The sequence below is a fragment of the Panthera leo genome, chromosome C1 (genome assembly GCF_018350215.1).
Source record: "Panthera leo isolate Ple1 chromosome C1, P.leo_Ple1_pat1.1, whole genome shotgun sequence".
NCBI lineage: Eukaryota > Metazoa > Chordata > Mammalia > Carnivora > Felidae > Panthera > Panthera leo.
In genome coordinates, this window is record NC_056686.1 from 105,366,480 (window position 1) to 105,394,268 (window position 27,789).

At 51.1% G+C, this 27,789-nt stretch overlaps 1 protein-coding gene across 5 annotated transcripts; it reads right to left on the bottom strand.

Moving 5' to 3' along the window:
• Nucleotides 1-50: 50 nt before the first annotated feature.
• PI4KB (phosphatidylinositol 4-kinase beta) lies at nt 51-26,752 on the bottom strand. Of its 5 annotated transcripts, none has more exons than XM_042953960.1 (14): nt 26,692-26,752; nt 25,832-26,236; nt 17,036-17,972; nt 12,472-12,516; nt 9,845-10,072; nt 8,600-8,827; nt 6,855-6,964; nt 6,201-6,305; nt 5,862-5,985; nt 4,929-5,194; nt 2,241-2,373; nt 1,867-1,987; nt 1,133-1,195; nt 51-824 (listed from the first exon to the last, which is right to left on the bottom strand). In XM_042953960.1, exons 3-14 carry the CDS (start codon nt 17,942-17,944, stop codon nt 643-645), a joined length of 2,514 nt encoding a protein of 837 aa, XP_042809894.1. In that variant the 5' UTR covers nt 17,945-17,972; nt 25,832-26,236; nt 26,692-26,752; the 3' UTR covers nt 51-642. The 5 variants fall into 5 exon arrangements, with proteins under 5 accessions (XP_042809894.1, XP_042809895.1, XP_042809896.1 ...); XM_042953961.1 differs by lacking the exon at nt 26,692-26,752 and adding an exon at nt 26,507-26,674; XM_042953962.1 differs by lacking the exons at nt 12,472-12,516; nt 26,692-26,752 and having other exon boundaries at nt 25,832-26,378.
• Between the last annotated feature and the right edge of the window lie 1,037 nt (nt 26,753-27,789).

Sequence of the window (27,789 nt, forward strand, 5' to 3'; positions counted from 1 at the left end):
CCCCCCCACCCCCAACCCCTGAAAAAAACACAACCCAGTAATGACACAGATGGCTAACTAAGGACTTTATTTCAAACAAAAATTAAAAAGTTGAGAGTTCTTTCCCTGGATGTGGGGGAGGGATCAGGCCAAGGAATCCCCTGTGGCTAGACTGATCCCCTCACCCACAGGAGGGGTCCCAGTCCTTCCCGCCCTTGACCCCGGGACTGGGAACCACCACGCGTGCAGGACCCTACGTCAGAGCCAGCCGCTAGGATGGGACAGAGGCAGGCAGCAGCACAGCCAAAGGCCAACCACAGGAGTCCTAAGTACCAAGAACCTACTGTCCCCACCCTCCCCCCTTCCTGGGGCCCAGAACACAGCAAGGATGGCCTAAGGGAAGAACCTTGTGGACCCTGGTGAGGAGCAGAAAGGCCCCAGTGTCCCTCCCATCTGTCGCCTCTCCTCCAGAGGGGGAGGGCATCAAGTCCTGCAGTTTGTCGGGAGGGGAGGTCCTGGCAGGTCTGGGCCCTGCCGCCGCTGGCACTCCCACTCCCAGCAAGCTCTACAGTTACCACATGATCCTCTGTATTTCTTGCCTTCCTGTTCCCATGGGCGGGCAGGGCTTCCTCCCGGGAGGGTCCCCCACCCCTGCCGGCTGGTTCACATGATGCCATTGGTGAGGTACTGGAAGCCGTCGTAGAGCTTGGTGGTGATGGACCGCATACTGCCGTCCACCATCTGCTCCACCAGCAGCTGAAGCTGCTCCTCGGTCATGCTCATGTGGAAGCGCTCTTTCAGGTTGCGGATGGTGCTGGAGCCGTGGAAGCAAGGCAGCTGAGAGCCTGGGGGAGTGGCGAGGGCGCGGGTCATGGGCTGTCTGCCGAGGCCCTCCCCTCCCACTTCAGCGCCTTCCCTGGCTGCGGGCGGACACAGTTCTGCCTGGGAAGGGGAGTTCCGTCTTGAGCCCATCTGCACCCCACACTCCTCAGGCCCTCCAGGTGCTGCATGAGGGCAGAAGGGGAGAGGACCGGCACCGTCTCGCCAAGGGCGGGACCCAGAGGGAAGGCTGGGGAGAGGGTCTGGGGAACGGGCCCTGAGCTGGGCACTTATCTGGTCGCAGGCCAATGCCTATGCTACGTCTGACACTCACAGATGATCTGGGCCACCGTCATCACGGGGCCAGACGGGGACGCTCCTGAGCAACGGCGACAACCTGTGGGGTGGGGGCAGGGGCGGGGAGGAGGAGGACACTGGCAGCTTAGCCCAGTGTGCACTGCAGCCTTGAGAAGGGAGATGGAGACAGGGCCCAGAAGAGCTGGGAGAGGAGGGATCTGGGACAGGAGGGCGAGGTAGCCAGGAGATGGCTCTGTGGGAGCAGATCAAGAGGAGAGCCGAGAGAATACTTCCAGCTCAGCAGGAGAGGGCAGTGTTGGGACAGGGAAGGGGCCTAGGGACAGGGCAGTGTGTGGTCAAGGGCCAGCAGGGGAGAAAGTGGTGACCAGAAACACCTGGGGTGGCAAAGAGAAGAGCCAGAGACATGGAAGGAAACAAGCTAAGGCAGACAAAGGACAGGAGACAGGGAGGGATGCTGTTCTTTCCCTGAGTGTGCCTAGAGGGTGGTTTCTGTGGCCTGTGCACCAACCCCCACCTCCCCTCCAGCTCTATCAGGAATCAGGAGGAATGTCCCAAAGGAAGAATGGCACTAGATCATGGGAGCTGGAAATCCTCTGGGAATCCCCACCCCCCCCCACCCCCCCCCCCCCCGTCTTGAGGTGGAATCCACTTTTTGGAAGTTCCATGCTCCAGGGCCCCAATATGAGTGGGAACCCTGAAGCACTATGGGCACTGCCCTGTCCCCAAACATATGGCCTCTTCCCAGCCCACCTTGCTGCATGATCTCGACGATCTGTACCACTTTGTCCATGTGCTTTCGAGCAGCAATCAGCCCCTGCAGCATCAGCATCTTGTAGTAGTTGAACATGTCGCCATCCAGGCCCCCCATCACCTGTGAAGGGACACTTGTGTGTGCACAGGGCTCAGTGTCCTGTAAGCCAGCCAGGACCCCCTCCGTCGGGGCAGACACGGCAAACTCCATGACTTCCCCGCTCTCTTATCAGGCAGGAAGCCTCCCAGGACATCCAGCCTCACCCTGACTTGCTGCCATTTCTGTTGTTTGTCCCTAATTTGGGGGGAGCCCATAGCTCCCTCTCCCAAGACAGAGAAAGGACATAGTGAGGCACCTCTCCTTCCTGACTCACGTCCACAAACTCTGTGGTCAGCTTAAAGGCTGACGTCTCAAAGCCCAGGTTTCGGGGTGAGCTGGACAGGATGAAGCCAAAGTCGATGTGGATGATGTGGCCTTCTGCATCCAAAAGGATGTTTCCATTGTGTCTGAGGAGGGGGCAGAGGAGAGAAAGAGGCAGTAGTAAGTCTGACTGAGGCGGGAGCCTCAAGCTGCAACACACTGGCCACGTGATACCAGGCAGGGGCACCTCCTGCCACGTTTGTTGCTGCTTAGAACTCTGGGCCCAACCTCCTAGGACCTAAAGCTAACAGTGGGAAGGGAAATCAGAAAAGTAAACTGCTATCAAAGGCCGTGGAATCTGAAATTGTATTATGATTATTTTTGAAATTGCATTAACAACTGAAAACAGTTTAAGAATATCCCCATTTTCCAAAAATCATGCTTCTGGCACCCAAACTGATCCCAAATAGAGCACCTGGAGGCAAGGAAAGGTCTCTAGCTCCAGCCAGCTGTCTCAGAGGCCAAGTCCTCTGCTCAGTGGGAGGCCTCCAGTCAGAACATACTTTACCTGTATTTTCATGGTAATTCCTGTCAGCCCCTCGCAGAGCAGAGCCCCACTATAAGAGCACAGGCCGAGCGGAGTGTACGTGTAAAACAGCGTGGGGCTCTGAGCAGGAGATTCTAACTACGTGGTAAGATCACTAACGTTAAAAGAAAAAAAATCTCCGGAGACAATTCTTACAGGCTAGCTGCAGGAAGAAGAGTTAGAGGGAGAGAAATCCCAGGTCTCCGTGATCCCCCCAAAATGGCCAGCAGAAGGAAGAACAGTTAGCATGCCAAGCATGTGAGCCCGGTCCATTCAGCCTAACCCTCTTTCTCAGTGTCAACAGAGGCTTTGGCAGGCTAAGAGCTCCTGGTCTGAAGACCCCTTCTCTAGGTCTGGTGTGACTGGCTAAAAGAGGGGAGAGAGGGGGAGCCAGTCCCACGTCAGTCCTTCCTCCTTGGGGAAAGCATTACAAATTTAGCAATATAGGCAGTCTTGGGAGCGAGAAGGGTTTTAGATGTCCTAGTCCAACCTTTCGTTGTACAGGTGAGGAAACAGAGGCCCCAAGAGAAGGGACTTTCATGCCCACGGCCCCATGGCTATGGAGGGGCGGCTTCTCTCAAATGCTGGAATCTGCTCCGCTGCAAGGTGGTCCAGGGCTCTCCGCAGCAGTTAAGGAGATCTTACACCTGATTCTACCTGATTCACTGTCACCAGTTCTCTCCAGTGGCTGATCCATTCACAGATTGATGACATCTGCTCTTTATTTTACAAGGCTTATCAGCTGCCTGACCCCTCACCCTCTTTAAAGGATGATCTCTACTCTTCCAAACACACTAGTTTCCTACAGGAAAGCTCAAAGGCCTGACTAGCACCTGCCCGCCTGCCACCTACTTACTCAATCCGGGGCTCAGCTCCAGGCTCTCTGGGCCTTGGGTTCAAAATCCTACTTCTTCAGGGATAGTCTAAAGCTTGCAACCAAAATCCTTACAAATAATCACATTTCCTGTCGGCCTGTGCATGCAGAGCCTCTGCTGGGTTCCTTTGTAGGGCTGGCTGGGTAGAATAGGCAGAGGTCCTAAAAGCTCCTGGACCCTCATTTCCCTTGGGGGAAGGGCCTGCCTCACAAGGTTTTCGTTGGCTTTTAATACGAGAATGCCAGGCCATGACAGGTACTTAACGGATGTGAGATTTCTGTTAAACATCCCATTAGTCAGATCTTCACACACTGCCATGTTACCGGGAGCCCTAGGAGCTCAGGCCACTGCATCCTGTCTTTCCAGGAGGCTGCCCTCTATCCAGTGAGAGGTGCAACTCACAGGAACATTCAGGATGCTGACCTTGAGTCACTCACTGTCCGGAGACAGACTCTCTAAGACAGACTTTCTCAGGGGTAACTATCTCTGTACAACACGTTGTTCACCTATATGTGAAGTCGGACCTCACAAAGTTCAATGTGATATTGAAAGAAATGACCACTCTGGGGGAAACAACAGACACTTAAAAGCTTTGGAAGTCATGTGTTGGAACAAGAAAGGGAGTATGGGGCTGGGAGGTACAACTTTGTGTCCACCATGTCCCTCACATGCATCTTGTCTCCTGCTCTCGGTCACCGCCACCACCACCCTCAGGCCGGGCCTCAGTACCTCTTGGCTTTGTTGCTGAAGACCCGGATGAGTCCAGCCTCACCCTCAGCGCTACGGGGCGGTCACCGAACGGTCACCGAACACAGACTGGACCCTGTCACTCCTGTACCTGTAGACTGAGGCTCCTGGGCCTCACAAGGGAGGCCCTCCGACCTGGCCTCGGCTTACCTGCGGTGCCTTCTGCTCCCTCTGCCAGGCAGTGTGGCCCCGGCTTTCAGCACACTGGGCTGGTCCCTCTCCTGGAGGGTCCCTGCCCCACAGCGCCCTCTAGCCTCGTCCTCCTCATCCTTCAAGACACTGCCTGCTCAATCCCTTGCTCCTCCCCTAGGTCCTTCAGGTCTCCGCCTCTGTATCCTAGTACTTGTCAGCCTGCCTCCCTGCTGAACCCGCGCGCAAACACGTCGCTGCTTCAACTGTGCTGTTCGTTCCACTTTGACATCTAGGCAACGGGAGGCGGGGAAGAGTGAGAACACACATGAAGGGCCAAGGTTAGGATGAGGAGTTCACCCACCTGTCCTTCACTTGTAGCAGGTAGCAGACCAAGCAGTAGCCAGCACAACTTTGCACAAAATTGCGCTGGGCACTGAGGAATGCCTCAGTGGTATAACTGCCGTGCTCCTGCAGGAAGTAATCGAGCAAGGAGAGCTGTGACTGCTTCTTCACCTGGTGAATGGACACAGCGTTGACCACTGGTTCAATCATGCCGCTGTCAGCCGAAATCACAAGGATCTTGTATGGCTTGATCCACAGGGGCACTCGCTCCTGTTCCCAAATGGACTGTGAGGAGACACAGAAGCATGCGACTATCATCTTTCCAAACTGGGGGAGGAGGTTAAAATCCCCCTCTGACCTCAACCTTGGACAGTCCCCATGGTTTTGGATTCTGGATCATCAAGTGAGTAAAAAACCCACTGATCCCACTGAGGACCAGGGAGGTTTGAAAGAAGTCCAGGGCCCGACAATACACAGGGAGGTATGTGAGAAAAGCATCGGATAGATAGAAAGCCCCAAAAAGGCAAAGAAAGGATTTAGGTGCAGAAAAGCCCTCCCTAGAAAATGACAATATTTTCAGAAAGAACTGTATGAAACAGGCGAAGCTGCTTGCAGGCAACCAATTCAAAGGTTCAGGGGATCGACAGCACACTGCAAGCCACCTGCCACAGGCCAGTTCGGAGACTCAAGGACAAACCCACCCACCAAAGTTCAGGGATCACAGCAGACACGGGCCACGAAAAGGCCGCGAGGGGTCATTGTGGAGCTGTTCCCATGGTTGTACTTCCTGGGGAAGTGCACTGGGGAAGGAGCACCAGCTCAAGTTGTGTCTGCATCCAAGTTAGCCCCGGGCAGAAAGATGGGCCCCAGCAAGCGCCCTGCGGGACAACCTGCACGCTCACCTCAGCTGGCTGTTCACCTTTGTCCCCCCCCCCCCCCCGCCCCCTCTTACCTGCAATTGCTTCAACACCTGGAAGGCCAGGAGCTCCTGCCGAAGGTCATCCCCACACTTGACAATGACTGACAGGAGCCGCCAATTGGGGAGGTGGCCATAGGGGGAGCCTTCTCTGATCCGCCTGTGAAGAAAGAGGCAAAAGCAAAGGGTGATGCTAGGAAAGGACAGACATTTCTTCTGCCCGAAGTCCAGATCAAACTCCCCACAAGGCAAGGACTCAGAAGCCTGGGAGCCTGACAATTTGGGAGAGGCTGATGGACAAGACAGGGGGTGCGGTGAGTCCCGGGTCGCCTGCAAGCTCTGGGAGGGCCTAGAGACCACTCCCACCTGACTCACCTTACTTTCTCCTGCCAGGGCTCTTTGAGAGCAACTGCAGAAGGGTCTTCTGGGTCTCGTCTGAAGGCTGTGGGGGTGTGAGCCAGCTGCTCCGAGAGCCGCCGTCTAGCAGGAAGAAACTATATCATTTGCTTGGAGGAGACACCCCAGAGCCTCATGTCCCTGTCAATGCCAGAATTTCCTGTACTCTTTCCTTGACTCTGGGCACACAGAGCTAGAAACCTGGCTGAGAGTGTTGCTAACCTGGTGGTTTGTAATCATGTTGCAATGCAGGTTACCAGGCCCCATTCCTCCACCAAGACTCTGAGTCAGATCAGGTGTGGCTCTGGCATCTGTGCTTCCAGCAAGCTCTCCTACCCTCTCCCTTGATTCTGACACGTGTAGTCCTCAGACTGGGTCCGAGAAACGCTGTTCTAATTCCGTCCTCTGGTGCTTTCATCCCTTTGGAGTCCTCTTAAAATGTAATGTCCTTCTGCGGTAGCCCAGTAATTTCTCAACCTGCACCTTCACTGCCTCAAGTTTTGTGGTCTCAGGACAAGGATAGAGTAAGGAAAGAGAAGAGGGAAAGACAGGCTGACACACAGGAAGGGGACAGAGACAGGCAGTGCCTGAGAGGGAGGAGGAACAAGGGGCAGGGTGGTAGCCTGGCCATACCGGATGTCCCCTGCTGCTATAAACACAGGCTCCTTGCTCTCCTGGCTGGTGATGCTGTCCACAGAGAACTGGGAGATGTTGTCACAGCTGTTGGTGTGCACTTCAGGGAGCTGAGAGAGGAGGGGACCATAAGTCAGAAGTGCCAAGCACAGGCCTCGCTTCTGTCATCTACTCCTCCAGCCACTCTGCCTGCTTGCTGCCTCTGTGTCACAATCACCCCACCACCTTATGGATGCTGTTCCAGAAAGACTGCCCTGGTTCCATGCCATCCTCACCACCTGGACCCCAAACGCCTAGGCACTCACACAGGCCTTACAGCAGTGTTTCTCTAGGCGTGGACTCTACCTGCATCAGAATTGCCTGGAACGCTGCTAAAACACAGATTCCTATTTCCTGCCATCAGTCTGAAGTAGAATTACTGGGAATGGGATCTGGAAGTCTGAACTTTTAACAAGTTCTCAGAAGACCCCAAGTGTGCTCAAGTTTGCACAGCCCCGCCACAACGGCCACAGAAAGCTGGACTTCAGGCCTTCTACTAGGTGTTGTCCACAGCTTTGGCCTCATTCTCCCTTAGGAGAGAACAGAGCCTCTCCCGACTAGTCGCCTCTGACTATTTCTTCAGTCTCAGCCATTCAGTCTTATTTCCCCATCTCTCTCAAATACAAATTATTCTACCAGACCCCAGGGTCCACAGCAAGGCCTTTCCCTTCTCCTTCCTTCGCACTGGATCCCTTCTCCTCAACTCCACTCGGCACTTACTGCACACTGTCCTGTTGTATATCCTAAACAAAAATTTTCCCCTTAGATGTCTGTGTCCAGTCTCCCTAATTGGACTGTAAGCTCAAGGACAGAGAGTCTGTCTTCACAAAATGAAATGTGGTTGTGTCACAGTCCTCCATAAAATGTGGCTCTGGCTCTGCATGAGAGTCCAAGTTTCTTTCCATGGTTGATAGGATCCTTCCTACAACCGGGCCCATGCCAACCTCTCCAGCCTCCTTCTGCACCACTTCTCACCCACACCGCACATCACAGTCACACACAATGTCCTTCAGTTCCTCAACCGGGCCGAGCTCTCTTGTCCTCCGCCTTTGCACATTTGCTACTCCCTCTGCCAGGAGTGCTCTGTCCAGTAAATTCCTACCCATCTTCAGGCCTCCATTGACCTATTACTTCCTTAGGAAATCATCTGAGGTGTGCCCAGGCCCAAGTCTGTAGTAAGTCCTACCTCTACCCTCAGGTGCTCCCGTTAACGCCCTGCCCTCTGCAGCACAACTGGGGTCTCGCCGGACTATAGCTACCTGCTGACTGGTCTTGTCGTCTGTCTTTTCAGGTCATAACTCCTTGCAGGCAGGGGCCATTTGCACAGCACTCAAGGTTGGCACAAAGAAGGCCCATAAATATTTCTTGAATGAATGAATGTATGACTTATCATTCTCTGTTTCCATAAGACAGCTTTATATAGCAAATGTTCAATAAATACTCTAAGTTTCCCTCACTCCCTGGGGCTTAGGAATTCATCCTTATATTTAACCTAAATTCCTTCAGCAGGAAAACGAGCTCCACCTGAATATTCCAGACTAGCTCTGTCCAGAGCCTTTCCCCTCATCCCCGTTACTACCTAGCTCATTCGTATGGGCACTTGCCTCAGCCTGCCTCTCAGGGTGTGTGGTCCTGTCTCAAATATAACGAAAGCTCCTGGAGAACGGGCGCTGGGCCCCAGTACCACCTCCTGGGAGCTCCCTCACCTCCACCTGCAGCTCGCCGATGTCATCCACCGACCAGGCCTCGTCATCGTTGTCATAGTTGGGCACGGTGCTGAAGCTGCCTGCCCGCTGCTCATGGGTGATACCGCATTCGGGCAGGTTCTCCACGGACCGTGTGCTCCGAATTCGGTTCTCGGGTATCCGGGCGGGGACGTTGGTGGTGTCAAAGTTTTCACATTCGAGGACTTCCACATAGATCAGGTAGGGAGCCTGGCAGGGTTGGGTGCAGTGGGTGTGAGACCAGTATTTGCCACTTAGCTCCACCATCGTCTCCCAAATCTCCCCTCTGCTAACACTGTCCTTCTAGCTGCCCACTCCTAGCTCCAACCCTTGCCTGTCAGTCCCTTGACACTGTGAACACAACATTCAGGGCAGGAACTTGTCCTGCAAACACGCATTTCAAGAATTTGTGTGAGAGCATGCACAGGTTTTAGTTTTTTTTTTTTTTTAATGTTTTAGCTGAGGGGCGCCTGCTGGCTCAGTTGGAAGAGCATGTGACTCTTGGATCTTAGGGTTACGGGTTTGAGCTCCATGTTGGGTGTAGAGATTACTTCAAAATAAAATCTTTAAAAATAAATGAATGAATGAATGAATGAATGAATGTTTCAGCTGAGCTCCCACATGTACAGATGATGCACTTAGGCAAAACTATTGATTATCACCATCAAAGAGGCCTGGAAGCCTCTGGGGGCTTGTCCTAGAGATAGACAAAGAGACTAGGGAACAGCTGGGTGCTGTTCCAAGCAGGGTTCTAATCCTCAATACTTCTTCTGAAGAAGCCGAACCTTAGTACTCATTCCAATCAGCACACAAGTTCAGCTAATTCTCTCCAACGTGTGTCTGGCATCCTTCTCTCTCCTCCCTGCCCACTCTGATGAGAGAAGGTCTTAGAAACAAGAGATTTCTCTACTCCCACTGTCACTGTGCCTGGAAAGCCTAAGAGTTAAAGATGGGCTGGAAGGAGGTTGGAGAGCAACTCTCCTGACCATGGGAAGAGGAGGACTAGAAAAATTAGGCCTCTCTGGGACCAGAAAAAAGGCCCAAGAAGGGGGACAAGATGGCCCCAGGATCACAACAGCACTGAGGTAAAGTCAAGATTGACAGGCGCACATGAACCGTGAAGGAGTCCAGGATGTTGGTGCAGCATACCTGGGCATATACACAAACCTGGACAACCATGGGAGAAGAGTCAAATGTAGGGCTGGGTTTGGGCCAGAGTCCACCTACCTTGTCCTTGGAGTTGAGGACAACAGCCTGGGTGTGGGGCACTCGGACCACGTGGTGGTCAAAGCCAGCAGTGGGCAGCCAGACTCGGGCAGGGAGCTTATGGTTGAGCAGGGAGAGCTCTGAGATCAGCCGCTGTGTTTTCTGCTCTTTGGTGGGGAGCGTGGCCAGCCGCTTGCCAATTGCCATCAGGGACTTGATAAATTCTCGCTCAGGAGCCAGTCTGACGGGCTACAGGGGGGTGGGGTGAAGTAAAAGACAGTGAAGAGACCATAGAAAAAAGTGGGCCACCCACTCAGTCACTCCTGGCCGTGCAGGCCAGGGATCCGAATGTCTGAACCCTAGGGAAGGAGCTACCTTTCAGCACTGGTAGCAGATCCCACCACTCCACCCCAGACAACCTGAGCTGGGAGTATGTAGAAAAGCCAGCCCACTCCTCCACAGGCTGATTCTTGGGTGGGAGGGGGGCATGAATGTGGGTCACTGGGAGGCACCCCTCTTCTCTTGGCCCTGAGCTCCTTAGGAACTGTCCCAAGGCTTCAAGATGGGTGGAGCGGACGGAGAGAAGAGCTGATTACACCTGACATGCTTCACTCGGCTCAAGGTTCTTGGGCTGAGTCTCTGCTGCAGGGCTCTGCCAGAGCCCACATGGCTGGGGAGGGGAGCTCTGAGTCACTATGTCCCCTTGCAAAGAAGGAGGACTTACGCCATTCAAATGACTTCTGTTACCTTCCATGGCATCCCCCTGGTCCACCCCACGGTCTCTTACAAGGGGTCATTGCACATGCAGGGGATGAGGAGGGGATGGGAGTAGACTTTGCATTAATGAAGGAACAATCTATGGGGACAGAAAAAGGAGATGGAGGGAGGGAGGTGCGGGGAGGTGGGTGGAGAAAGCAATAGCTCCTTTCAGCCCTTGCCAAGGGCCCTGAAGGCCTGTCTCTTTCAGTGGTTCTTCCTTAGGTCCTCTTCCCCCTTCTCAGGGACTAGCGTCCCCTTATTAGCTCCCTGCTGTGGCCTGGCTCCGCAGGCTGGGTACTTCATCATTCTCAGAAAGGGCAAAGTCTGTCTGGGGAGGGAGGTGGGAGTAGGAGGAAAGATGGACACAAAGAAGGGCTCTTTTCCCAGTCCAAGTCCTTCTATCATAAGGGCACTTTATCAAGGTAGCCAACCAGCAGCTCCATCCCAGCTCCCCTCAGCTATGTAAGAACAGTATCTCCTCTTCTGGTAGAAACAGTATTTCACTCACCAGGCCTTTTTCTCCCTCTCTGTGGGTCCTGTTTAGTTTCCTGAGAATTGAGAATTTCTACCCTCACTCCCTTACACTGCAAAGAAGAGCTTCTTTTGAAAGCTGGGCAGTACCAGGCCCATCTCCGCATGTGCAAAAGGCCAGGGTTCAAAGGAACAGCTCATCTCTCAGCCTCTGCCCCACAGGGGGGCTGGCTTAGGGCTCCACACAATAATGAAACAGGGTATCAGAATCAACCAGGGTTGCTCTGGGAAACAGGGTTGAAAAGAGATAAAGACAGGAAGATTGCAGAACTGGGCTTCTGTGGCCCCTGGAAATATCACAGGGGCCTCATGGAGAAAGCAAAAGAAAGGATAAGGAAATTTGGAGACTCACTCCTTCATTCATCCTGATCCCCTAATCCATCCACTCAGGTGGCAAATGGTCACTGTTCCAAGGACCCTCCACCCCAACCAATTCAGAGTCATCTTAGATTAGAAAAGGCAGAATTCCTTCCCATCCTCCAATCAGCATTTGGGTTGGGGGCCCCTACATTCCTTGAGTATGTTGGAGATGTGACCCCAGGCCTCGAAAGAGGCTCTGCCACATGGGAGGAGATAGGAATCATGATTGAAAGGAAATCAGCACAGAACGGAGAAAATTGACTGGGTAGATAAATCAAAAAGAAAATGTAAAAAAATCATCCAAACTCCCAGAGGGTCCAGCATTTCCTCTCACGTCTCTGCCCAGCAACAAGGTCCAAGACCCTGTGGGATCAGAGGGTCACGGGGTTAGTCCAGAGGGAACAAGAAAGGAGAATGCAGATTAAGGAACCTCCTGGCAGTGAGCTGGGAAAGGGAAGAACTCAGACCTGGAAGAAAGGTGGTTGAAGCTAAAAAAGAAAACCAGCTGTGGGGAGGTAAAACTTTCCTTCAGGCCAAATCCTGTTTGCTTTTGGAGTCTGCTCCCCCAGCACAGGGGCTAGCATTTAGAAGGGCTGAATAAATATTTGATGGTCTGATGGCAGAAGCCATAGGGAAAGGGTTCTGGGTGGGGGAAACAGGATCCTGGGGGTTTCTGCCAAACAGTTCTTGGCGTGAATCCAGGGGTAAATTCTACCTCTCTCCCAGCTGTTTTCTCTAGAGACCCAGGAACAGGGGCTGAGTCACGCTGCATCCCAGGTGCATCTGGGAGAAGGCCCCACCTGGACTCAGGGTACTAGAGGCAAAGGACGGGGGATTCCTCCAGGCTGGGGAGGCCGGGTGGGAGGGGCGGTTCTCCCAGGAAAAAAAGGCACCTTTTAACTCCAGCCTTGGCCTGGGGACTCAGAAGACCTGGGGACGGAGAGGAAATGCGGCCACAGGGGGAGCCTGCCACCCAGTCCCAGCCTGGCCCCACTTACGGAACTGAATGAATTATCAATACTCTCGGTGCTGGAGGAGAGCTCCTGGGAAAGGGCCAGAGGGCAAAGGGAGGAGGAGGGGCAGGGAGGGAGGGGAGAGAGACAAAGGCAAAGAATTTAGCTCCAACCTGGATCATAACAGCTTCTCTTGTGATCTCTACCTTGCTGCTTTAACGGGAGAAAGTCAACCCAGAAACACCACTTGCCCCAATTCTTGACACTTGTGGGAGACACTGGAAGGCTGCTGGCTCAGACCTTCGTAAAAGAAGGGTTGAAGAGACAGAGGGTGTGCTTTTCACTTTCTGCCCTTCTCTCCTTGCCTGAACCCAGCTCTCCCTCTAACATCTGGGTGCCTCAGGGCGGTAACTGCCCTGGCAAGCTGCCTGCTTTCTCTTCGTCCACTCATGCGCTCCCACCCAGAGTCTTCTCTGTGGAAACCACCACAAAGGGACTGAATGTAACAAGCTGTGTAGCCCCCATACTGGAAAGCCCGCATTCCTCCAGCTTCTTGGAAACAGCAGGGAGGAAGGAGAAAAGCTAAATTTTCAGTGTCAAGGGTGTCTCCTCTCCAATCAGCCTCATTATCACCCTGGGAAGACCAGTCCCAACACTGAAGCAGGTGACAAGGGACACTCCAAAGCCAGGAGCATGACACCTCGGGGCTAGATGCTGCTGGGCATAAAGGAGGGGATGACTATCTACCAAACCTCCGCAGGCTTCCTATCAGGTTATTTCATGCCCCACTCAATAAATTACAATTCTTGGACCCAAGGTGGGGAGCTGGCCCTAGCTGCATCCACCTGAGAAAGCTGAGCAGCTGGGTAGCAGCCATCCAGGTCCCAGGTGAGGGGATTTGTCTAAATCTCACCCTGTGTCTTACTGGTGTCTAGAGCAAATCAGGGGAAAGGGCTAGTGGTCAAACTCTCCTCCAGCGGCTCTGTTGCAGCTCATGCACAGACCCATCCTGAGTTCTGTCTGCCAAGGTCTCCCAGGGCAGGGACAAAGGGGCAATACCTGTGCACCAACCTGCAGGAGGGCAGGGGCCTGGCCTTAGGAGACAAAGCCCTGGGAGGTCCCGGGGCAGGAGGGCAGTGGTCACTGAGCTTCTACTTTGCAATCAGGATGTCAAGCATCTACTTAATTCCATTCCATGGTTTACATTCTCTTCTAGCTGGAGGTCCTACAGGCAGATCATTCCTTGAAGGATCTGGGGAGAAGGGCACTTTGAGGGAGAAGGCAAGCCAAACACTCTGCCAAGGCAACAACTCCTCTGCTTTGGGTAGGTAGGCAGAGGTGGGAGGGAGAGCTGAGGCAGTGAGGAGGATGCCAGAGTCTGTTCTGACTTAGTGGCTCAATTTCTACCTATGAGCTGGCTGGGGAAGAAACAGCAGGCAGGATATTGGCTCCGTGAGCAACGCTCCAGCTGAGTCTTCCACAGACGGGCCCTGTCTGACTCATTAACAGCCCTGGGGGAAGGGAGGTATATCTGTCCTACTCTGTAGGCTTGAGTCACTCATACTGAGTCAGCTCCAGGACAAAAGCTGAGGCCAAGAAGCTGACATCACACCGCATCAGGATGGAAGGCCCACCGGGGTTTCCAGTGTGACACGTGGCAGATTTCTCTGTACAAAGGTTGCAGTCCTGAAAAGACAAAGCTCATCTACTAGGATTGTCATTGTGTGGGGACGGGGTGTGGAGTGGGGGTGGTACCTAAATCATCTCTGCTCCCTGGGCCCCTACTCTAGGTCAGAATGTCCAGCATTTTGGTTACAAACGGGAAGGAAAACCACCTGAGCAGAGTCCTCTGGTTAGGCTGACAAAAACTGCTTTGAAGCGGTGGGTCCTAGGGGCTGAAATGGTGAGGGGTGGGAGAAATCCGCGCTAGAGCCCTTGGCTGCTGTGGTCCAGAGTGGAAAAGATCCATCATTAGAGGAAAACAGAACCCTGTGTGACATCTGGGGAGGGGACGACTGTGCAGGGAGACTCCGGGCAGGGGGACAGCTAGACCGGCAGCCCCAGGGCCGCCTCTTCTGCAGCCTCACTTTACTCTCCAGAGCTTCTCTTTAGCTAATTTCGTGCTTTGTTTAGTAAGCTGGTGACTTCCTTATACGCAGGAGACAGTTTTTCAAGAGAGTCACGACCTCCACCAAAAAACTGTTAGAACCAATGAATTCAGTGAAGTTTCAGGAAACAAAATCAGGAGTCCCACACTAAATGGTCTCTCGGATAATGGGGTCTCAACATTCCAAGTTCCTGGAGGGACAGGCCGTACTTTATCCTCCAGCCCCCACTGCCTCTGGCACTGGACACTCTGCACACTGTACGACCTCATTTGTTGAGTGAATGAATGTTGCATAACAGGGGAAGAGGAGGAGGAGGCAAACCCATTCCCTTGGTATTGGACCTTGACAGATGTATCCTCAAATTGACAAAGGGGTTTGGAGAGACCTCTGTGCCAGACGCCAGTGCTTGGACCTGTAGAGACATTCATGTTTATTCTCTCACTCCTGCTCTCACGTTTCCTAAGAACGCACAGTGGGTTCAGGTATCTCATTCTGCCAGCATCAGATAACCCAGGAATGCCTAGGGATGGGGTATCTCCTTCCTTTCCTGGATCTAGTGACCCAAGATAAGGTGCCAGGTTGGAAAGAATGGCAGCCAGAGAAGCCATCCCAGAGGATTTAACAGAATACCTAGGTCTCAGAGTCATTCATGATTGCATCTTGGGAAGGAGTTAGAACCAAGGAAGAGGGATCAAGGACCAGCACAGAGTAGCCCTGAGGCCTCAGCTTTTCTGATCCTAAGATGAGGACCATCAAATGCACACAGAAAAAAGCCACGCCTGACAGGAGGCACCAAGGGGCTCACTTCCAGCTGCTCACACACACACTGCTATGGGCCTGAGCCCAAGAGGAGGAGCTCCCAAACCCTTCATGACCGTAGTCCCACCAGATCTAAATGATTCTTCTTGTTCTGTAACAACCTCCCTTCATGATTCTGAACTTCCCTGCCAAGCTCAACCAGAAAAGGAAATGGTCCATTTTGGTTCTGAGAACAGTTGACCTCTTCTGCCTGTGCACGGAACTCTGGAAACCTAGATGGCTAAGGCCTATGCCATTCTTCCCCAGGTGGACTCTGACAGCTGAGGGCCTAGGAAAACAGATGCTGAGAAGTAAGCAAGATGGCCTGGCTGAATGATGGAGGAGTATCAGCTGTGAATTGAGGCCCGGCTGAGCAGCCCTGGGCAAATCACCTCGCCTCTCTAAACCTGTCTCCCCAATGGTAAAATAATCCCCATCTCTTAGGACTTTGTGAGGATGAAACGTAAAGTACCTGGCATGATGCTTGGCACATAATAGATGCTCAATAAATGTTAGCTCTGTTAGCTTCACGATTATTAAACTATCATAACAAAATCCCAAAATTCCAGAAAGCAGGCTCTGTAGTCTCTGTCCCTCCTGCTTTCTCCCTTCCTTAGTCACTCTGATTCAAAGAAGATGAAAGAAGTCTCATTGTATCAAAACCGTGGGTGGGTTAATGTGCCCCACAGGGGCACATGCCAGCACCATGGCTATATGCATTTTCCAACAAGTGCAAATTCCTTGTTCTTTTCTCCCTTCTTTCGTAGGCTGGGCTGGCAGCCGGGATGAGAGCCGGGATGGTGGTGAGTCAGAAGGGGGTACTGGGGCACCATTGTCTGGCTGGGACACCAAGTCACTGACACTTGGTTGTCCCCTGGCAACTTCCCAAGCTATCTGTCCAGACATGGGATGGCAGTTGGGCATAACCTACTGATGTGCTTATCTCCTCCCTGCTCTGGGTCCTAAACTGGACACCCCCAGCTGCTCATGCAGCCTTCTCCTCTTTCCAGCCTTCAAGTCTCTGACAAGCCTCTGGGCATGCCCAAGATTTACTCCACACCAAGACTGCTTCCCTTTCCCCTTTGTGCTTCTCCCAAATGCAAAGTGAAAGATCCCAGCAAGACATCCCTTCTCTGGAGGAAAGGCAGGCACAAGGGCATTCTGCAGATGCCTCAGTGACAGGGAATAAACCTTACTCTTAAGTCGACAAAAAGCAGGATCACTGGGAGTGGGGCAGAGGGATTATGAGGAGGAGGGACCAGGAGAATGAAGCTAAGGCTGTATTTAACAGGCCTTCCCTCCAGCACACACACCATCCCTTTTCCTCCCCCATGGCTGCTGCTCTGAGAGGCTCTGGTAGATACCCCAGGTCTCAAGTCAGGGTGGGAGGGGTCTCTGCCACAGTTCTCAGTAAACAGTTAATGGAAAGGCAGGGAAGTTGAGTAAAAACACCCGGGCAGAGTCAGGAGTGTCAGTCTTGCTGTTAGCTATATGACCCGAGGGAGGTCACTTTATCTCTCTGGGTCTCTAAGTTCTTCCTTTGTAAAATGAGGCAGTTGGAATACATGAATCCTAAGGTCTTTTTCCACTCTGACATCCCATGCTTTTATCAGTGAAATGAAACAGAGGGAAGGAGAGAAAAGGACAGAGGAACTATATGTCTCCATGCCACCTTGCCCCACTGCCCCTTCCAGGCATTTTACCTCATCCTCATTCTCCACTTTGGGGTTGCTGGCTGTTCGTTTCAGGTTGCTGCTGAGGCTTATGCTGGCGGTGGCATCGGATTTAGAGCGCTGGTGAGTCCTTTTAGAGGGAGACAGCCCCATGTCAGGTGCTGGGCTCAGAGAGGGCAGCTCCCTCTTCCGGTGAGCTGGCTTCAGCTCATCTGAGAGGATCAGCTTCCGGAGCTTGGTCCCACGGGAGTGTCGCTGAGTGGAAATGTGCATGTCTGAAGAGTAGGCCCCGAGCAGCAGGGCGCACTGGAGGGAAAAGTTAATGCTTTGGCGGCAACGGTGGACGATGTAGGGCTTGATGGCATCACCCACATCCTCATCCATGTGGATGTACATGTTAAGCAACTGGGGCAGATAGAAATCCACATCCTCATTGCGAAAGCAGAAGAGCCGGTTGCCAATGTAGGCTTGTACTCCAGGCTCCTTGGAGTTGTACAGGTAGGAAATGGCCATGGAGATGTCGAACAGTTTGGACTCAAACAGCCTCAGGAGCCAGGACTGTCTGGCTGAGTTGTTCTGCCGCCGCTTCCTTGCTCCCTTGGCTGTGCCTGAGGCCACAGTGGCCCCCATTTCATCTTCTTCCTCCCTTATCTGGGAAGGTGGATCATCCAGGCAACGGATTGCACTGTCCAAAATATCTCCATTGACCAGCTCCAGCGGGGTGCCTGTGCTAGAGACGGCCACGCCTCCACGCAAAAGCTTGACTTGCTCCAGCACCTCCTGGCAGGCCTTCTGAGCCACCTCGCGGTCAATCACCGATAGTTCCCCAACCCCCTCCGTGATGACGCCTAGCAAGGAGCCCCCGTTATTCCCTGGTGGGCCAGGAGTGGGCTCAGAAATTGGCTTCAGAGGGGCAGGTTCCACCACCATGTCTCCCATGGCCACAGCCAGACTTCGAGCTTCCAAGCTGGAGGAGGAAGGAGAGAGAAAGGAACAGAAAGGGAGACACATACACACCAGTTAGTGGTGGCATCCTCGGGTCTTCCTTTGCCCACCATGAAACCTTCCCAGGCCCCTCCTCTTTTTGTCTTCCTGGACTTCTTCAAAATCAGACGACAAGCCATCTCCCATGGAGCCTCCCCTGCCTACCTCTATGGCTGGTCACATTACTCTTCCTTCCTTCTGCACTTAGCTACTCGGCTTAGCCTCTGTTCCTACCTTGTATTTGCAAAATGTTGCTTTACATGTTATGTTTGTATAGGTGTATACATTCTGCAGATAGACTGGGAAGCAATTCTCGTCTTACTCCCTTGTCTCTAACTCTTCAAATGTTTTCCTATCTTTGTGCTCTTCCTGGGTCTTCCCTGACATGCCTGCCCATAACCTTTTTCTTTTTTCTTTAATCTGTTATTTCCTTACTCATATAACACTCTATACACAGGTCCTAAGCATCTCACCTTTATTTAGTATCAAAGTCTTCATATATTTTTCTAATCACAGATACTTTACCTTCTCTTTAGACTCAAAGTTCCCAAGGAATAGGGCCAGCAAATAACATCCAGGCTTCACTTAGAAGAAAACAGCTCTAAAACAACCATCAGCAACTCTGCAGAAGTGTGTCATTTCTCTGCTTGTCTGACTTCATGACACCATTCTCTCTTTCTCTAGTGCTGTGGTAGCTGAAGTAAAGTGGAAAGACTCCTGAACTTGGAGTCAAATAGGCTGGGATGGGATTCAAGATCCTGGCTCTGCCATTATGAAATGTGTAATCTTATGCAAACCATCTATTTTCTGAGTTTCAGTTTCCTCAACTGGAAAATGGGAAAAACATCTATTTCTCATTGTTACTGTGTGGAATAACTTCATGTGTGTAGAAGGATCTAGCACAGTCCCTGGCACACATTAGCAGTCAATAAATATTAGGTGACTCCCAATCACCTAACAGGCTAGTAAACAGTGTACACGCATGCAAGTGTGTGTGTGCGCACGCATATACTGTTTGTAAGGAAAGTGAACTTGAGTTACACTCGTCTGAGAATCCTCCAAAACATTTATTTATTTTTTATTTTATTTTTTTTTTTTCAACGTTTTTTATTTATTTTTGGGACAGAGAGAGACAGAGCATGAACGGGGGAGGGGCAGAGAGAGAGGGAGACACAGAATCGGAAACAGGCTCCAGGCTCCGAGCCATCAGCCCAGAGCCTGACGCGGGGCTCGAACTCACAGACCGTGAGATCGTGACCTGGCTGAAGTCGGACGCTTAACCGACTGCGCCACCCAGGCGCCCCTCCTCCAAAACATTTATGACAGCTCTCTCCTACCCCGACACTACTTTCCCCATTATCACACACACACTTCAAGAACTGGAAGGGCTGAGAGAAAAAAAAGAACTTGGGCCAGAGCTCATGGGTCTATAACATGCCAACTACAGGGAGGAACAGGAATCACATCACCAAGAAGCTCTCTCTGGAGTGACAAAAGCCACTGCTCTCCTAGAACGGTTGGTTCTTCAGAGCCTCACCGAATCCACATCAGAAGAGTTAGTGCAGAACTGAAGGAAATTTCAAAACGGGGACTGGGAGAGGCACATTGTTAACGTCAGCTCAACCCAGCTCCAGAATCTGACTGTAGTAAGCAATGGGCTCAGAGGCCTCTTCATGAAAACACAGAATGAATCTAAGATAAACTCAAGAGCATGAGCAAGAGGAAGGCAGAATCTACTGTAGAGCTGGAATGCAGGTAATTTCCAACTATTAGTGACATCACCTTGAATGCTTGTGAATCTGGGACATAGGACTTTGGGTAGGTGAAAAAAGGCTCAAGATACAAATTCTCTGATCACACTGAGAAGCCCCATTTTCCACTGCCACCCTCCCAGGGCCTCTTCTTGAACCTCTAAAACGTTAAAAGTCAAAGCTATTCTGCTCTGCCAATACTATTATAGTCCAGCTCCCTGCCTCCCAGCAGTCCCCACTGAAGTCTTGCTGGAAGACAGATGAGGAACTCTTCTGTTCTCAGAGATCACCAAAAAAGGCTTCTTCAGTTTATCTTTCTCCCAACTCTGTCAAACAAGAAGTTCCCATCCCTGAATTTAATTTCTCCGATGCAGCTTGAGCTCGGAATCAGTAAAAATTTGGCAACTTGTTCATTATCTCTCCTAAAATTGGGCAGCATCCTCTGAGCAGCGGAACCAGCATGGCTGTCTAGGTGGATCTGTCCCTACTCGCAGCTTTAGGTGACACAGGGGTAATAAGGAAGTTTCATCTCCCCTTGCCACACCTTTGCAGGGCTCTCTGCAGCAGAGGGCCATTCTAACTCAACTGAGACCACTACCTTTTAGGTCTGCTGAAAAACTCACATGACAGCTTCAACTGTTTTATGCAACTAACTTTGTTTCCTCAATCTGTCTATGAGTGGTACATCTTTCCCCTTCCCTCTATTCCAGAGACTTCCAAGTCACCAAAAGCTCCTAAAATCCACTTTTCAAAACTTCTGAGAGATGTGAAGTTCAGACAATCTCCCACATTTAGCACCACAGACCTCACCAGGATCTGCAGCAGATGCCTGCCTACATTGATCACAATTGGGATTGTTACTAGCACCAGCAAGGGAGGTAAGCCTGCCATTATTTTTTTGTAATCCCAGGGCTCAGCCAGGAATCCCACATCACAGTACTCAGGGGACTCCTCACTGAACAGATCCCCCATCTAGCAGTCTTTATTCCCTAGGGAACCAGACAGTGTCATGAGGTGCAGGAAAACTGGATTCTTCTCCTATGTAGGAGGCTCTGCCACTAGAAACTACCAAACTGGAGGTGGACCTCCCTGGCCTCTTTGAGCCTCAGGGATTGCTTGCATCTGAAGCAAGTCATGGGGGGAAGGAGGTGTTGAGTTGCCAATTTAGACAATAAGAAACAGGAAAAGGATTTTCTAAAACCTAAATCTTGATATGGTCTTCAACATCAATTCATTCCTTTTCAAAAGCAAAGACAATATAGCTTTGGTAAGTAACCATTCTAAAGAAAGGGAAAGGACTAGAAAGCTAAAGAAGAAACGAAGAAACAGTTCCTGTATTCATCACCCTTCCCCTTGTAAGAGAATTAGAAAAAAGAGGGGTGCCTGGGTGATTCAGTCTGTTGAGCATCTGACTTGATTTCAGCTCAGGTCATGATCTCAGGGTCATGGGATTGAGCGCTGACTCAGACTCCATGCTGAGAATGGAGCCTCTTAAGATTCTCTCTCCCTCTTCCCCTCTCACTTGCATGCTCTCTCTCTCAGAAGAGAGAGAGAGAGAATAAGCAAATAGAGAAGAAAATCCAAATCTTTAGTATCAAATGGCTCTTATGCTCTCAAAGATGTTCAAACAACTGAGCCCCACATTTCACACTGGGAGTCTAAACTGTCCTTTCAATTAGATAAAGGGGACTGAAAATGCCTCCCCTGCCGCAGTCTAGCAGCTGGCTTCTAGGCACTGCGATGGGAGTGGGGGGTATTAAAAACTGACTGGGCTCCAGAGCTTACTGTCTGGGCAATGTAGGAATCCTCGTCTGAGCATCAGGCGGCTGTTCAGGGCAAAGCGCAGCAGGGGCAGACAGAGAGGCTATACATGCATGTGTTCTATGTGACCTAGGATTTAAGTAAATGTCTGCAAAACCTCTAGGGGGAGGGGATGTTTAACCTGGTTTCCCACTTCTCCTCAAAAGATTCCAAGCAACAACCTTCCACCCCTCTACTCTCCATTAAAGGCCTTCCTGGATTGGCCTCTGCTAGGATAGGAGGTAAAAAGCCCCAAATCAATCCTCTCACCCAGTTAACCACCATTCCCTTCTTGGGGGAATAGATAAATATGGATTGGTTCAAACCAAACCTCATGTTTTTACACGTTCCTGTATTTTCATAGAATAGTCTTAAGAGAACATCTGAATTTCCAAGCAGGTTGGCAAGCTCAATTTCCCTCCCTTTGAGATGGATCATGTGAGTTAGAAAAAAAGGTAGTGAAGCCACTATCTTAATCCTACAAGGTGAGTAGCTGAAAGGGACTGTTACAGGGGCGCCTGGGGGGCTCAGTCGGTTAAGCGTCCAACTTCAGCTCAGGTCATGATCTTGTGGTTCATGGGCTTGAACCCCGCGTCGGGCTCTGTGGTAACAGCTCAGAGCCTGAAGCCTGCTTCGTATTGTGTCCCCCCCACCTCTGTCCCTCCCCTGCCCGTACTGTCTCTCTCTCAAAAATAAATAAAACATTAAAAAAATAGAGACCCTTACAAGTTCATGGAAAAGAAAGGGAGGGTCACATATGTTATTTATAGTTACACAGGCTTCTAATAAATAAAAGTGACAATTATATAAACGAGAAGTGTAAATCCTCTAAAGTTCAATCCTCTTTTGTTACGATTAATAAATCAAGAAATAGAGGCACAAGCATTTTATCCAATGCTACAGTGCTAACCTTCAGAAACAAATTGTGATAATGAAGACATTAAAGGAATAGGAGTAGGGATGAATGGAAAGGAAATGTTGATCTCATCATAAAAGTGCCACTGGATTTGTCACCCAGTATATGTTTGCCTTTGATAATAATTTTTCAAACATTTATTTATTTACATATTTATTTAAATGTTTATTTATTTAGAGAGGGAGCTCGTGAGTGTGGGGGGAGGGGTAGAGAGAAAGAATCCCAAGCAGGCTCCACACTGTTAGTGCAGGGCTTGATCCCACAAACCATGAGATCATGAGCTGAGCCAAAATTAAGAGTCAGACGCTTAACCAACTGAGCCACTCAGGCGCCCCTAAGATTTTATATTTTTAAGTAATCTCTCTATACCCAACGCGGGGCTTGAACTTACAAGCACGAGATCAAGAGTTGTGTGTTCCACCAGCTGAGCCAGCCAGGTGCCCCGCCTTTTTTTTTTTTTTAATTTTTTTTTTCAACGTTTTTTATTTATTTTTGGGTCAGAGAGAGACAGAGCATGAACGGGGGAGGGGCAGAGAGAGAGGGAGACACAGAATCGGAAACAGGCTCCAGGCTCCGAGCCATCAGCCCAGAGCCTGACGCGGGGCTCGAACTCACGGACCGCGAGATCGTGACCTGGCTGAAGTCGGGACGCTTAAACGACTGTGCCACCCAGGCGCCCCACCTTTGATAGTAATTTTTAAAAAGAGGTTGCTCTTCCAAAGAGACTCCACATCACCCTAGGCTGCCTGTTGTGCTGTTGAGAAGTTTCTTCTTATATCTTAAAGTCTAACTCAAACCTTCCTTTAAGAAGGTCTCTGCTCATCCTTCCCCCTTGACCTCAATGGATAAGGTAGAGACTGAGTACTATTTTTCCCCTGTAGAAACTCAGGGCTGAACAGTCAAGCAGGCTCAGGCCCTAGCAGGAACCAGGTAAGTGCTTCCCCAAGGCCCCAGTGGGGAGTTGTTATCAGGGAAGAGGGCATTCTCAAGCTACCAGCAGGAGGGTAGGGAGGGCAGTGGTCGCAGGGTAGTTAAGTCAATATTGAATCAGGCTGAGAAGTCTCTGTGCAGGGCCATGGGAGCTGGTGTAGGCAGATTCCAGCCAGACAGCCCAAGCCAGCTCTGGGAGCCCCTGCTGAAAGAGACAGATGGCAAAGAAAGTAACCTGTGCACTCACCTCTCTCTGAACTGTTACTCCCTGTTGCAAGCCCCAAATGTGCTTGGACTAGGCCCTGTCTTGTCTCCTGCTAATTGCTGAAAGGTTCCACCCAAACTTCTTCCCCAAATCAAAGAATTTCAATCTGCTGCTTTGGATGGCGTTTGGCAAACATGTTCTCATGCGGCATGGACCCAGCTCTGAGAATGAAGCAGGGAAGCTAGAGGAAACAGGATTTCTCTTTGGGGGTATTTGAAAAGAGTGAAAGTCCTCCTAAAAGGGAAGATGAGGAGGCTGTGCTCTGGCTCAGGAGCAAGGAGGGAGACCAGGAAGAAGGAGGAAGAGGAAGCATGATTACTTTCAGACAGCCTAGAGTCGGAAGATGAATGGAACTTCACCAGCCCTCTTCACTGTCATAGGCCGGGAGACATGGACACGGAGCACGTTTCCAAGTTCTTCTCCAGCCATCTCCCTCCAAGGGCTTTCCCACAAACATACTTTCCACCCATAAAATCCGGATTACGGACCAAGTCCAGGAAGAACAGCAGAGGTGGTCAGTAATTTCATGCAGTGGGGCAAAAAAGCAAGGCAAACAGAGGAGGCAGGCCTGGAGCTTGTCTTTCAAACGGACTTATCATCACAGCTGGCAACTAGAAAGACCCAACAGAGAGACCACAATGAAGGAAAAGTCTCAGGTCAGCTAAGCCACTACTAATAAGTGCCTTTTGTCTGAGAAACCCATAATGTTCTGTAAACAAATAAACCAAGTCTAATTTTCCCCTAACCCACATCCTACAAATAGCCTATTACACACCAATGCCCACAGAGTGGGCCATTCTCCCCAAAAGGTCACTCTAGAGGTCAAGTGAGGAAGTCATATGCTGAACCCAGGAATCCTGATTCCGAATGTACAACCTTTTTCTAATGTCTCATGTTCCTTTTCCCAGTTACCCCCCAACCCCACCCCAGGCCTAAGCTCTTATGGAATCAACCAAAACTATTCCAGTAAGCCACAGACAGTAAACTGACTCCTGGATCTGGACAGGGGTGGGAAGACACTCTACTCTGTGATGCCTTAAAGACAAGCCTAAAATTAAGTAATCCAAAACAAAATTTCTCACAACCTCATTCAGTCTCCATGCGGGCCTGTTCATCCCTCCTAGTGGCTGATCCTGAGTAGTCAACAAAGTGTAATCTGATAGGGACTTCTTCAAAACTTGCTCCATCCTTCAGAAACACCCTTCTGTCCAGAAAAGCCTGAGTGAGACAGCTGAGGCTCCCCCTCCTCCCAACACATTTTATCTCAGTTCAAGGTTTAGCTGATCCTGAAATAAGTGGTATGTAAAGATGAAGAATGTGACAGAGAGCACATGAAGACCACATGGAAAACAAAATCAAGTGTCACAAGGATCAGCAAAATCCTTGAAATTCGAGGGAGAAGGTGTCAAAGTTGGAAATCCCGAATGGGAAGGGGCACTGTCAGATCTTTTCTCTTCTATAGGAACAAACCTCCAGAGGTTGGGGGGTTTGAGAAGGGATGAAAGGGAAGCTAAAGAAAGTTACAGGGCTCATAAAGCACTCTAGAGAAGAAGGGTAAGAATTAAGGTCAAAGTACAATGCAAATGGTACTTTGGGAATGCCGATGAGGGCCTGAGATTCCTTAAGGAGAGAGGAAGAGACAATTCTTGGAAGCCAGGAGCTGGGTGGGTGGCAGTGAGGTAATGGAATCAGAAACAGAGGAAGAGGGCCACGGGGAAGTGGAACCCAGTGCTGGGGCTGCACGAAGACATCGGAGAAGAGGAGCAAAATAGGAAAGGGGATGAAGGCGGAGGCTGTGGGAAAGGTTTGGGGCGGGAACACAGATGACGAGGAAGGGCAAACAAGGGTGGGCATTACAAGAGGTGTCCTGATGTGGAAAGGGTTCATGACTTAATAGAAAATAACTCGGGACAGAGGCAACAGGAACGGGGGTGGGGGGTGGGTCCCCGGGGCAGAGGGAGGAGCTAAACAGAAGAGGAAGCCAAAAAAGCATAGGAGGACCCTAGGCTTGAGGGAAAAGAGTGGAGAAGACACTCGGGGTGCAGCTGCCACCAGGACGTCAGTTTTGTAGTTGAACCCAGGTGTGGGGGCGGGGAGAGGCTGTGCGGGACAGGGTGGGAGAGGGCCCCCCACCCCCACTCACAAGGGCCAGGGGGACTCACGGGGTAGGAGTCGCTTACCTCCGGGAGAACCCCGCGGAGGGGGTGCGGGCGGTCGGGGTCGGGCTGCCGACACCGCCGCCTCAGCAGCAGCGGCCGCTCCCGGGTTCCATTGGCCGCCTGCGCTTCCCTGACAGCGGCGGCGGCGGCTGAGCCAGGCCCCGGCTTCGGGGCTGCCCTCGGCGCCGCCTGAGGGGGCCTTCGCGCTGCCTCAAGTTCGACCGAGCCGCACAGCCTCCCTCCCTCCCTCCACAAAAGCAAGACCAAAAATAACAAACAGATAATAAATAAAATCCCAGCAGGGCTCGAGTCTTCTCGTGAGTCCCAGCAGCTCTTCTTGGGATGTGCCTTCCTGCTTCTTCGACGCTCAGGACCCTATCAATCCCATAGCAATCTAAGGAGTCGGCTGAGCTGCCTGCAACATGCCTGTTCAGAAATAGAAAAGGGGGCGGGGAAGAGGCCTTTGAAAGCAGGAGAGGGAGAAGACGAAGGGAGGAGCCTACGGGTGGGAGGAGGGGTCAATCTTCCGAAGGCTAGGAGGTAGCGTATGCCAGGCTGGGTAACCGAAAAGGTCGTAAAAGTTATTGGATAAGGGACGGGACTCCCGGCCTAGAGGAGAGAAGAGCAGGCCAGCAGGCGGGTGCGGACGCCCTGTTAGAAAGGAAGTACAGACATACCGGGTATTTCCATAAGTACCTGAGCATGCAAATTATATGTAAATAAGTCCTTGTGCGTTAGCCACCGAGTTACCGTAATTGCTCTCAGTGGCTTTTCCCCCTCCCCTGTTCCACATGACTCTTAGTAAATCAGACCGTGGGATACACGCAGGGGACCCAGCCGGGAGAGGAGAAAGAGAAAGGGCGGGAGGGGAAGATAGTCACCCTCAACACCCTTTTCCAATTCATCTTTAAGGAAGCTTCCAAGACTACGCCCCTTGTCGCTTCGGAAATGGCGCGGTCCAACCGCGTCAATCTTTTCGCCGTTACCGGCGCGACTCGAGGCCGCGATTCTGCCTCCGAGGTCACCACCTGCCTGGGTCACCACCTGCCTGGGTCCCTTTGCCTTCCAGCCTCCGGACGTTGATCTCTCCAGGGAGGGGCTGGACGGGGCTAAATTGGGAGAGGTGAGTGATCATAACCCCTCTTTCCAAACCAAACCATATGCAGCTAAACAAATAAAAACGCGCCCTGCAATGGACTTATGGTGTTGGTTTTGTATATTGTCAATATTGATTGATTTGATTGGGAGCCCTTTCCCTCAGAACCTCAGTCCCAGTCGCGCTGGGACATTCGACGTTGAGGCTAGATTTCTGAGCTAGCCCTGATCTTGGATGCCACCTTCCCTGCCACTTAAAGGCTGTTTGATTTGGGAGGACTGAAGTAACCGCTTTGAACCTCAGTTTCTAGGTCTGTAAAGTGGATACAGGAATTTTAACACTTAACAGGCTTTGTGAGGATTAAAAGAGGTATAGATTACTACCATAGTACTATATATTACTATTATTTGGACAATTATATAGGATAATGAAAGAAAAGAGGGTCATTGCTTCTGTGTTTAATAGGGAAGCAGAATAAACAGTAGTCGCTTTAAAATACCTATGTAAAGCATGCAACGCAGTATGTACAAAAGTAGAACAAATGGGCTATCCAATTGCTGAAGGAACATAGAGGAGTCTGATGAATATGGAAGGCCTAGCCACTCAGTATATGGTGAACAAATGAATGGAAGACTTCTCAAAAATACTATAAGCCAGGTCTTAGAAGAGATACTGGACATGATCCAGCAGAACAAGAGAGAGCATTCTGAAGACTAAAAAATTGTATGGTGAAGAATAGAGATGGGAATTTGCTTGAGGGCAAGCTGATAAACTTGGTTAAAGCAGGAGTACAGTTATGAAAGATGAGCAGAGAAAGAGGACAAGAGTGCCATAGATAGTTTAAATTTGTCACCACTGGTCTGGAGGAGAGAATCACCAACCC